At 42.4% G+C, this 12,340-nt stretch overlaps 1 protein-coding gene across 2 annotated transcripts in view; it reads right to left on the reverse strand.

The window, feature by feature from the left end:
- Positions 1-12,340, reverse strand: part of LOC149289752 (connector enhancer of kinase suppressor of ras 2-like) — a 141,449-nt gene that overhangs the window by 81,842 nt on the left and 47,267 nt on the right. For both annotated transcript variants that reach the window (XM_089490196.1, XM_089490195.1), the window contains exon 6: positions 1,673-1,792. In XM_089490196.1, coding sequence (XP_089346322.1) covers positions 1,673-1,792 — 120 coding nt within the window. The remainder of the gene's footprint in view (positions 1-1,672; positions 1,793-12,340) is intronic.

The following is a 12,340-nucleotide window of genomic DNA, read 5'->3' on the forward strand; positions in this document are numbered from 1 at the left end:
ATGTCTTGTTATTTTCATTTTAATACAGTTGAGGAAATGACGACTTATCATTTGATAACGACATGTCAATTAGCTTTTAATAGTCACCCAGCGGTATAATGGTAGGACAACATGCACTTTGAGATTTTGCCATATAAAATAAATTGAAATGCTCTGAACACAATTACATAATGGCCCTTGTCTGATGTTCATAGGGGAATCTATTATGCTGCTCAGAGAAATCTTAAGAACATTAAGAGGATGCATTTGGTCATGACGCTAGGGTCTTTAAATATGAATAGATCATCACGGTGATGAAGGTCAAGATGGCACCTCCTAATTCTCCTACTCATAATGTTTTTCTATTAAACTACAAAAAAAGTTTGAACAGCCAATAATGTGTGATCTCCAGAGAGTTATCAAAATATCAAAAAGAGACTCATGCAGAGGACTGTAAATTACATCAAACAGAGGAAAGAGATCTTTTATTTTCTCACCACAAGTTTAAACTTCACATTTTGTCTATTACCTGGGGCACTTTCTACGCAGTTAGCAGTTCCCTTTTTTCTTAAAGGAATTATATATTATTTGCACAGCAGATTCCTGATTTTTTGTGATAGTTTGAGATGACCTTCCCACCTTGCTATCCATGTTTTTCTCAGTGAACAGACCAGCAATATAAATTTTCTATAAATAAAACCATTGTCAGAAAATGGTGAATTGAAAGATTGCCTATAGCGCCTGAAATTGAGCAATGACTTTTCAGGACTAAGATGAAGTATAAAATAAGGCTTATATGAGATCAGGCACAATTTGTAACTAGTAACTCAATATGGAAGGCAGAAGAATCATTAAAAGCAATAAAAAACATTGAGACATAAGCTAAAATCAATCAAACTATTATCTATATTGTTTTATTTGATGCTCTGGAATTCCCAAGTGTATGATATGGATCTTCCTATCAGTTTACGTTTACCAGTTATGGGCAGATTATGAATATAGGCATGGAACAGTATGCATTACCATTCTATATAGATACAGGAACAAAACCCCAAGATGCTGCCCCACACCTGAAGAAACTATTGTTATTTACCCACAAAAAGTCAACGGAGAATGCCAGATAATGTGCAGTAACCATTATGCCAGACCCATAAATAACTCTAAACAAGCACGGAGTCCGTCATTTAGGTATCTGGCCCTGCTGATATAGGATGGAGCAGAAGACTCCAGAAGCACGAAGATCAAAGTTTCTACTTTACTTAAAAATACAACATTCAACATCACAGTCCAGGAACAAAAACAGCATATTACCCATACTAAAAGGAGAATCTATATGACAGAAAAAAATTATACCTACAGTGTTTTAATAATTCTCTTCAGAATTAGAAATTATCAGCCGATAATAATGTTGTAAAGGTCTATCGTAAAACACTACTTTCAGTGAATTCCGAAGCATGTTAAACATAGAAACGTAGAACTTCACAGCAGATAAAAAACATTCAGGCCACCTAGTCTGCCCATTATTTTTATATATGCACATCATATTTCAGAATCACGTGTAAACCAATTGAGTCAGTGAGCAAAAGCATACACCCTTATAATAATTCTATTTTCTGGGAAACATACAACAATGAGGACCAGTGTGTAATATTATTGCCGTCGATCATTGTCTCTGCAATTGCGTACTTCTTACCAGCCCTTCGCTTGGTTTGATGTTGGATAGCTGAATAACTTCCAGATGAGCAGACTGAGAAACCAGTGGATCCGATGATAGAGAAATTATATGATCACAAACCCCCGAGAGGGTTTTACACTGAAAGTAGAAAAGCAAATATATTACAAAGACACACCAGAGGAATCCATATCCAAATTCTACGGACATCTACGTTTAGGAGGATGTGGTGGTACTGGTCTGACAAATGTTGATTGCAATTGAAGGTTTTTGTAGGGATTTTAAGCCACACAAATGGGGTATATTTGTTGAAAGCAGTGATGAAGGGTGATTAGCACCTCAGCAGCAAGAGGATACATTTCACATTCAAAGATAATTGGACATAATGGATTAATAATAAGGACTTTTTGTTTTAAATTCCCCTTGCTTTGTACTCTGGAAATCTGCCTAATGAATGCCTCTGGCGCAGAATGAGCTTTAATGTTAAAGTTTATATTTAACAGAAGGAAAGATTACCATGTTCACAAGCAAGCATCCAAGTGTTTAACAAAAGGGTAATAAAAAGAATGGTAAATCAAAAGTCACATAAGAATTATACAGGATCCAAAGAGTTTTAAAACTATTTCTGTTGAAAGGGCATGTTCATAATAACTAGGTCCCACTTTTTTACCCAACTTATTTTTACCTCTGCTCATATTCCTACCCATTTCTTACCAGTCTCTCTCCAGTTTCACCTAGTCAAAATGTACCTATACTACACTCAAACTAAATCATGCCTCTTATGTTTCAAATCTACAAAGGTAGATGCCTTGGGTCCATTAATACAACAGACGTACAACTGCAGCCACCTGCAATTGTCTAGTTACTTCAGAACTCACTCCCCAGAGAAACAATGTGTAACTCTGTTTCCTTCCACCACTAGCTTTAAGAACTCCAACCAAGTCGAGATGATATTGTCGAGTAATCTTTTTTTTTTTTTTTTTTTATAACTTCTTTATTACCCGGAGAAGACAAAGCATACAGCATAAAAACAATGTTACATATAGACATGGTGACAGACTAGATGCATACAGGTACAAGTAATGCACAATTCCAAAAACACATACAGTGGAGGTAAAAACACTTCCTCAATCACAGAACACCGGGCCACAACACAGATACGTCCTGTCCCGCAACGAGATCAGAACTCCGGTATGGGGCGAATACCTTTGAGGACCTGAAGACAATACCACTCCGTGGTATTGAACGTTTGAAACAATGACAACCTGGTGGCGTTATCTAGTGTAGCGATAAATGGGGACCAGCGATTGAAAAGATATTTGACCTTGCTCTCCTTATGAAGGACAGCCTCAAGCCAGTCCATATGAAACAAAAATTGCAGTCGCGACAGAACCAAAGGAACCAACGGAGGTTGAGGATCAATCCATTTGGACAATATTGCCCGTTTTGCCACTGCGGAAAGCAGTGTATGAGCAACAGAAATTTAGCCCTCGCTACAGGTGGGGGAATGTGGTCAGGGAATATGCCAAAAATAGCCCATTCAACAGATATTACAAAACGAATGCCCAGAGTGTCGTTGATGTATGTTTGTAGGGCATCCCAAAATGGGGCAATAGAGCTGCAAGACCACAAGCCATGCAGAAGATCGGCCTCAGGTAATTGGCATTTTAAGCATCGGGAGTGATCCGCTAAACCCATTAAAAACCGAAGTTTAGGGGTGACATACGCTCTATGCACAATCTTGAGGAACATTCCACTATAGTCCCTAGAAACCAGGACTTTAGAATTGAACATATACGCCCAAAGAATCTGATTCGAAGTTAGATTTGGAAAATCAGCCCTCCAGGAGGGAAGACCTGCGCCGTGGGACTCCCAGTCGATGACAGGCCTGCTCATACTATAGATTGTTGACATCTTGAGCATTATGACGGGGGACAACACCGTTACCTGGTCTAAGGGACTGTTAGAATTAGCCCCAAAGAGATAAGGAAGCAGGGTATTAACATAATGACGAATTTGAAAGTAGTGAATAGGGTGAACGTTAACAGTAGGGAATTTAGACTGGAGCTGCAAAAAGGACAACAATTTACCCCCACGTGGGTCCAGAAAATCGCCAACGGTGCGACCCCCCACCCGGGCCAGACGTCGAAAGACAACATCCTCCCTCCCATGCTGGAAGTGCGGATTACGGATCAATGGCAGGAATTTAGAGTAGTGGACCTCCAGGCCCAGGCGCCGTCTAACACGCCCCCAAGCCTTTAAAGTGTGATACAGCAATGGGTTGGAGACAACCTCTGGGGGTAGTTCAGCTTTAGATAGATGCAGGAGAGAGGCCAAAGAAATGGTAGGAGACAGGCATTGCTCCAGGGACACGTTGGTGAATTTAGACCCGCCCCGCAACCAATCAGCCGCAAAACGATAGTTAGATGCCAGATTATAGTCCAATAGATTAGGCAGATTCACCCCTCCATTGCGAGCAGGCTGTTGGAGTTTAACCAGTGAAATTCTAACCTTTTTATTGCACCACAGGAATTTACGCAGTAGTGCATTATGATGTTGGATATCTTTTCTTCTTAAGGTAAGAGGCAACATATGGATCGGATATAAAAGTTTGGGGAAAAAGGCCATTTTGTACAAGTGGCATCTTCCCAAGAAGGAGAGGTTAAATTTGGACCAGGTTTTGAAAGAATCCTCCATGTGACGCAACAGAGGAGAAAAGTTTAGTTTATAAAGGTGTGCCAAATTCGTAGGGATAATGAGACCCAAATATTTCAAAGAGGGAAGTTGGGTCCAATTGAAGGGGAACGTCCCTCCCCAGCCACGTTTAGCCTGAGGAAAAATGGGAAGCGCCTCTGTTTTGAGCTTATTTATGAGAAATCCTGAGGCTTTATGAAAACAATCAAATAGATTAAGAAGGAATGGCATTGCCGCTTTAGGGTTGGAAAGATATAATAGAAGATCGTCAGCAAAGGCTGCGATTTTGAGCTCAACCTCACCTATTCGGATTCCCTCAAGCTCGACGGAACGCTCAACACGTATGAGGGGCTCGAGTGCTAGGTTGAAAAGAAGAGGGGACAGAGGACAGCCCTGACGAGTACCCCTGCCTAGAGAAAACCAGCAGGAATTCACATTATTCACTGTAACTTGAGCCATAGGCAAATGATACAGTGCTTGAAACATCTGTATAAAGGGTAAACCAAAATGATGGAATTTAAAGAAACTAACAAGATAAGGCCAGGAAATTCTGTCAAAAGCCTTATCAGCGTCACAACTAATTACGATAGAGGCTTTACTATTTGTAAGTTTAGCAGTAAAGATTGCCGAAATAAGGCCTCTAATATTTCGTGTAGAGTGGCCACCCTTAACAAAACCCGTTTGAGAGGGGGAGGTAAGCTTCATTAAAACAGGTTGTAGTCGAGAAGCCATGATTTTGGCATATATTTTAAGATCCTGGTTTAGATAGGGCGATAAGAGGAGAGCAGGGCAGGGTCCCTGTTGGGTTTCGGAATAACTATAATGCGGGAAGCCGTAAATTCCTTCGGGGGTATCTTTCCTTGTAGAAATCCATTAAAAACATCAGTAAGATGTGTCGGTAAGTAAGTAGAGAGTAATTTATAATATTCGGCTCCCAGACCATCTGGTCCCGGGGATTTACCGTTAGGGAGGGATTTTATGGCAGCAGCAATTTTGGAGGGGGTAAACGGTTTAACCAAACGTTCACGGTCGTCAGGCGTCAATTTAGGAATATCAGCCTGCCGAAACAGGTGAAGCATCATATCAGGATCATTAGATTCTGAGGAATAGAAATCCTCAAAATAGTCAGCAAAGAGCTGTGTGATTTTATCGGGTTCAGTCACAACCGCCTGAGAACTGTCACGAAGCTGAGTTACACTATGATATTTGGATTTAGAGTGGCGGATAAGGTTGCCCAAAAGCTTACCAGGCCTATTGCCCCAGCGAAAAAAGGCGTTGCGCATGTAATTATAGGAAAGCTGTGCCTTCTCAGTAACCCAAGCATCATAGAGAGATTTAACCTCCTTATATGTTTTAAGGGTAGCAGGACTAGAATGAGTTTTATGAGCAACACACGCCTTAGAGAGATCCACCGTAAGTCGGATAAGTTTAGCATCGGCCTCTCTCCTGCGTCCCACCACATATGCAATGATGTGGCCCCGTAGAACTGGTTTGGAAGCACCCCAGAATAAGTCAGGGTCGTCCAGATGGACATGGTTATCATCAGCATAGTCATTCCATTTGGCAATCAGGAATTGCTTAAACGCTTCCGAAGTATATAGGTAGCTAGGAAACCTCCAATTACGGGACATCTGATATGGGGAATTTAAAGAGACCTCTATCCAAATGGGAGCATGGTCAGAAATCACTATCTGGCCTATGTGGGCATCCCTCAACCTATGAAGAAATAATTCAGGAAGGAAAAGGTAGTCCAGCCTCGAAAACGAGTTATGGGGATGAGAGTAAAACGTGTATTGTTTATCTGTTGGATTAAGAAAGCGCCAAGCATCCCGCAAACGGAGGTGATCCAGCATGGGTAGGGAGGAGAGTCCAAGAGGGCGGGAGGAAGGACCAGAGACATCCAAAGAAACATTAGCCACTAAGTTAAAATCACCCCCCCAAAATAACGTTAGGGGCCGAAATCTCCAGCAATAACGAATAGACTTTGGCCAAAAAAGCGGACTGGCCAGAATTTGGAGCGTATAAATTGACAAAAGTAAAAGACTCATTAAACAATTTGACTGTAAGAACAATGTATCGCCCTTCTGAGTCAGCAATCTCTGATTCGACAATGAAAGGCAACTTTTTGGAAAGTAAGATAGTGGCACCTCTAGATTTCTTGGTGTACATAGCGGAGTAACAAGCGCGCAGCCACGGCGCTTTTAGCGTGTTTTTAACAGGGTCACACCAATGGGTTTCCTGGAGATAAATAACATCCGGGCGCAAACGTTTGAGATGGGTGAGAACTTTTTTACGCTTAACAGGGGTGTTTAAACTAGACTTGTGCATTCGTCTTCGGGCGAACATGAAAACGAGCACGAAGAGGCCGTTTTTTTGTTCGTTCCGAAGGAACGTAGAACAGAATACAGTGCCGGCAAACCGTAGGCGAAGACGAAGACTCACAATCACGAAGAATCGAAGATTCTTCGTGATCGTCTTCGTTTTTGCCGCGCAACCGCCAAAATTTCAAACAGGAGTGAGCTGATCCTCGTCTGTCCAATCAGCTCACTCTTGTGACGTAACGCTAAGGGTCTCGTCCAATGCCTGTGCTGCTGTTTTTTGAATTCTGAAGGCGCCTTTATAAGACCAGAGCTTGCCTGAGAGATCCATTCATTTTTCGCTGTGACTGCTTTGGCAACACTGCTGTGCTGCATCCGAGCGTTACAGAGAGAGATTGTTCTGTTCTGTGTGAGACTGGTAAGCCTTAGCCTGCCATTTCTCACTGTGTACTTCATCCTCACTTCAGTGCTACTTAATTAATATATTTAATAATAATAATTTGATTAATTTAATTTTTTTAAAATTAATTTGTCATCAACTTTAGTGTAAGTGCTGTTGAGTTGACAGTGCACCCAGTGCCTCAGTGGCACTGGGGTGCCCTTGCCCTGGGCTGGCACTAGTGCCTATTGCCTGTCCTGCTTAAATAAATTAAATAGAATTTATAAATTACAATTTAATAGAATCTATAATTTAATAGTTCATTATAATATTATATATATATATATATATGTCAGTCATATATATATATATACTATAGTATACTAGTGTAGAGTGTACTGTAGACATTCATCTACTAGTGTCTAATTTAAAATCAGTAATATTAATTAATATAATTAATAATTGAATTCATTATAAAATTATATATATATTTGTCAGTTATAGTTAGTAATAGTATACTAGTGTAGAGTGTACTGTAGACATTCAGAACATCTACTAGTGTCTAATCTAAAATCAGTAATATCAATAATTCTCTAATTCTTTCTTATCTTAATAGTTAATTAAATTAGCTATAAATAAAAGTAATAATATTAATTAATTACTACTAGCGTATAGTTCAGCTAATCTTATTAGTACTGGTGCTGCAGCTCTATAGTTTGTGCTTTGTTTTAGCAACAGTAAGAGACCAAGTCAATTTTTCTTAATTAATCTTTCATTTTATTTCATTTGTTTTGCTCACCTCAGTCCATCAGTGAAGTGAACTTGTTGGGCTAGTGAGTGCAGCCGCATAAGTGCTGTGTTTTTTTTTGATCAGCAAGCAGTGACGTTAACTGTTTTGCAAAGATTTTCTCATTTATTTTACATTTTATTTCAATTTTATTAAAAGTACCCTTAGTGTTTTGCTCACCTCAGTCCATCAGTGAAGTGAACTTGTTGGGCTAGTGAGTGCAGCAAGCAGTGAAGATAACTGTTTTGCTGTGACATTTTATTTTATTTCTAATTCTTTTCAAGAAAAATTGACTGTGACGAGCTGTACTAAGCAAAGCTTCAAGATACTAGCTGTAGTACTAAAATAATTCTAATCTTCTTTAATCTTAATCTATAATATATTATAAATAATAATATTCTAATTCATAATCTATAATATAAGTAATTCTAATTCTAAATTCTAATTGATAATCTATATTCTTCTATCTATAATACATAATATATAAGTAAATTAGTTCTAATCTATTAATATTATATAACTTAATATTAATTAATAAATCATATACTGAATCTGATTTAACCTCACTTTAGCTTAGTGGGTTTGAGAGCGTCTGCCTAGAGGTAGACTTATAGTAAGGAAATATAGCTTTAGGCTAGCATAGTGGTAGGCTAAGCTCTTAGGCCCGTGTAAATTCAAATTAAAAATAAAATACTGCTAGTTATTAAATAGTTAATCTTGAGTTAATAATTTCAATAACTTTAGGATTTTGGCAGATTGCACACAGCACAGTGCAGTAGTGCATAGTTTTACTTTTTAAGCAGTAGCACTGAAGAGAACTTCCTCTAATTTTTTTGTCTTTAATTCGTTTTTCCTTTTTTTTATTTTTATTTTTTTATTTTTTTTTTATAGTTTTTTAAACACTACACTACACTACACTACACACACAACACAAAATTTGAAATGGATCCTCCTTTTGGGACTAAGGAGGGACAAGCTCCATCTACCACCACCACCACCACCACCAGCACCACCACCAGCACCACCACCAGCTCTAAGATGCAGCCTTTGCGTCAGTCTAGCCGGCCAAGTAGGCCAAGCTCTCGCTTATCATTTGGGGAAGCATTGCTTGAAGGATCATCAAGTAAAGGAAAGGCACCAAAAGCAGGCAGTAGTAGTGCGGCTAGGCCCACAAGCTCTATGGTTTTTTACGGAAAGCCTAAAGCACCAGAAGCACGTTCAAAGTTAAAGGGTAGCACAAGTAGTACCAGCCCAGTGACTAAAAAGAAGTGCCTTTTGCCCCAAGCAGCATCTTCCCCATCCACCAGCAGCATGCAAGGTACCAAGCAGAGCCAAATTAGCAGCAAGACTCAGAGGGGTCCCAAACCAAAGCGATCTCATTCCTTTGTAGGGAAAACCACCACCACCACCACCCCCGCCTCTACCACCACTAGTGCTGCGCCTACTGTTCCCACTGGTACCGCCACGCCATGTCCTCCTAGTACCTCTAGCAAGCCACCAAGTCCTTACAAAATTTTTGTAAAGACAGTTAGAGAGAGGGCTACACATAGTGGAACTCCACCTAGCGAGGTAGCAGAGGAGCCTGAGACTGAGAGGCCAAGTGCAGAGTCTATTCTTCCTGCTCGCACTACTACTAGTCACGAGTCTCACGACGATATCAGTCTTAGCTCCAGCCTAGCAGGAATTCCATTCGATCTGGCTAATGAAGAGCTAGACTATGAGCCAGAGGAAGTAGAGGAGATGAGTGGTCAGGAATCAGATTCCTCAGGGAGCAGTGTCCAAATGACTAGTGCACAATTTTCCCCTGAGCCTCCACCTTCTCCGCTACGATCATCACCATCACCACCACCAGCAGCAGCAGCAAAACCTAGCAAATCTAAAGCAATTAGCAGTCCCACTATGGCCAGTACTGTTACCACCAGTCCCACCACCACTAGTTCTGCCTCTGTTCATCCACCCCGAGCAGTAAGAGCAGCACCCAAGGCACACTCCAAGGCTATGCGCGCCCCAATTTGGGAGCACTTTGAAAATGTTGAAGAAGGGCGCTATGGAAAGTGCAAACATTGTGGGAAGCTAATAAGCAGAGGGAAAGTGTCTGGCCATTTTACCAGTGCTAGCATGAAGCATCACCTCAGCACTCAACACAACGCTGTGCTATTGGGGAAAGATGCAGAGGTAAAACTTAGTGCAGGCAGCATAGCTGGTGGCCGTGGAAAAACCCCAACAGCTTCTTCTTCTGAGCCAATAGCAGCAGCAGCAGCAGCAGCAGCAACTAGTGCTGGCAGCCAGAGACCAAGGCAGGTTGGAGCACTGCATGCCCAGCCCACCCTGGAAGAATTTGGGGCATTCCACTCCAAGAGAACGATGCCCAAACAGCAGGCCAATAAAGTAACGCGACTTATTGGTCAGTTCATTGCTGTTGGAGGGTGCATCCTTCTCCATGATTGAAGGGGAGCCTTTCAAACAATTGATGGCGGCTGTGGCTCCACAATACACAGTTCCGTCACGTTCCACTTTCAGCAGGAACATTGTCCCCTCGCTGTATCGGTCCTGTGTTGCAGCAGTGAAAGAGGAGCTTTCCAAGGCTGCTGGTCAGTGTGTTCATTTCACTACAGATTTGTGGAGTGCACCTAGCGCCCAGCATGCCTTTCTTTCTTTGACAGCACACTGGTGGCAGCCCGGTGTGTCTAAGGAAGTTGCTGCAGCAGGCTACCGATCATTCCTTCTCCATGCAGAAGTGATGGATGAAAAGCACACTTCCCAAAATATTCTGCATGCGATTAGGAAAATGTTTAGCCTTTGGGTGGGAGCAGAGGCGGGCACCAATGTTGAAGTTGGTTTTGTGGTAACTGACGGAGGTGCCAATATGGTGAAAGCGCTGCGAGATGGTCATATTGTTGGTGTGCGCTGTGCAGCCCACATCATCCATCTTGTAGTGAAGGCAGCAATGTCAGAAGGAACTAATGTGGCAGCAGTAGTTCTGTCCCGCTGCAGAAAGATCGCTGGGCACTTTCACCATAGTGTTAAGGCTAGCCAACTTTTGAGGGAAGAGCAAGAGAGGTCAGGTCTTCCCGTACACTGCCTACGTCAGGATGTCAGTACACGGTGGAACTCCACGTTAGACATGCTAGAGAGGATTTTGGAGCAGCAGAGGGCAATCCATAATCTTGCCTCAGAGCACAATATTGGGATTACCTCTCCATTGAATAGGGAGGATTGGACAGTGATCGCCCAGCTAGTGGCAGTCCTTAAACCATTCAGGGATGCCACAGAAAATTTAAGCTCAAACACTGCCAGTCTGGCCCAGGTAATCCCAGTGTTCTCCCATCTAGGCAGCAAGATGGATGTGTTCCTTGGAAACCGTGAGGCTGTTCAAGGTGGCACTCTACATCCTGACGTAGCAGCCATAGTCAGGAAGCTGAAGGATCTGCTAAAAGTACACCTTCGCAAGCGAATGGAAGAGAGTCCCGAAATGATGCTAGCGTGCCTTTGTGATCCAAGAATTAAGGGAAAGCTAGCTTTGAAATTCAATGTTCTCAGTAGCTACCGGGAGCAATTGGTCAACAAGGTGCGTGACTGGCAGCGTAAAATGGGAATGCTGTCCGAGGAGGGTGAGGTGCAGGAGGAGGAAGAGATGATGTGGTCTGCTACCCCTAGCAGCAGCATCAGCAGCAGTGCCACAAGCAGCACAACACAGCTGAGTGGAGCAGCTGCGTTTTGGGAAGAGGCACTTGGCAGTATAGTTGGACCATCTGACAGAGCTAGCAGCAGAAAGGAGAGTAGTGCTGCTGAAATGGTCAAACTTTACCTCTGTGAAGTTCCTTCTGCTCCTAATGTTGATCCTCTTAGCTACTGGGATGAAAAGAAGAGTGTGTGGCCTGCACTCTCATGGGTTGCGCAGCAGCTTCTATCATGTCCGCCAACCACTGTTCAAAGTGAGCGCGTGTTTTCTATGACTGGAAACATACTGAGTCCACAGCGCTCACGCATGGCACCTCATCTGATGGAGCAGATTGCCTTTCTTAAATTCAATCTGCCCAAATTGGGTTACCCAGCTCTTAGCTTGGAAAGTTAAATTTTTTCTCTCTAATGTTTAAGGTAGTTTCTCCCCCTGGTTGCACTTGCTGCGGTGTGGCAATGCCTGCTACCTCCGCTGGTGTAGCCAATTTACGCTAGGGCCTAGTGTCTGAGCTCTGTAAGTCCGCTCCCAAACGCCTAGGACTGACAGTCTTTGGATGCTTTGCCCTGGGGTGAAACAGGTGAGTGGGTCGTCAATTGCCCACTCATTCACCTTTTTCCGTTTCCAACGCTGCTGCTGGTGGTGGTGCCAGTATCTTTTGCCAGTTCGCTTCCTGGCTGAAATCATGCCTCAGATGTCCCTAATGGAAAGGGTAGTTTCTCCCCCCTGGTTGCACTTGCTGCGGTGTGGCAACGCCTGCTACCTCCGCCGGTGTAGCTAGCTTATGCTAGGGCCTTGTGTCTGAGTTCTGTAGGTCTGCTCCCAAACGCCA

The sequence above is a fragment of the Sceloporus occidentalis genome, unplaced genomic scaffold (assembly GCF_023333645.1).
Source record: "Sceloporus occidentalis isolate IW3139 unplaced genomic scaffold, rSceOcc1.0.p SCAF_43, whole genome shotgun sequence".
Lineage (NCBI taxonomy): Eukaryota > Metazoa > Chordata > Lepidosauria > Squamata > Phrynosomatidae > Sceloporus > Sceloporus occidentalis.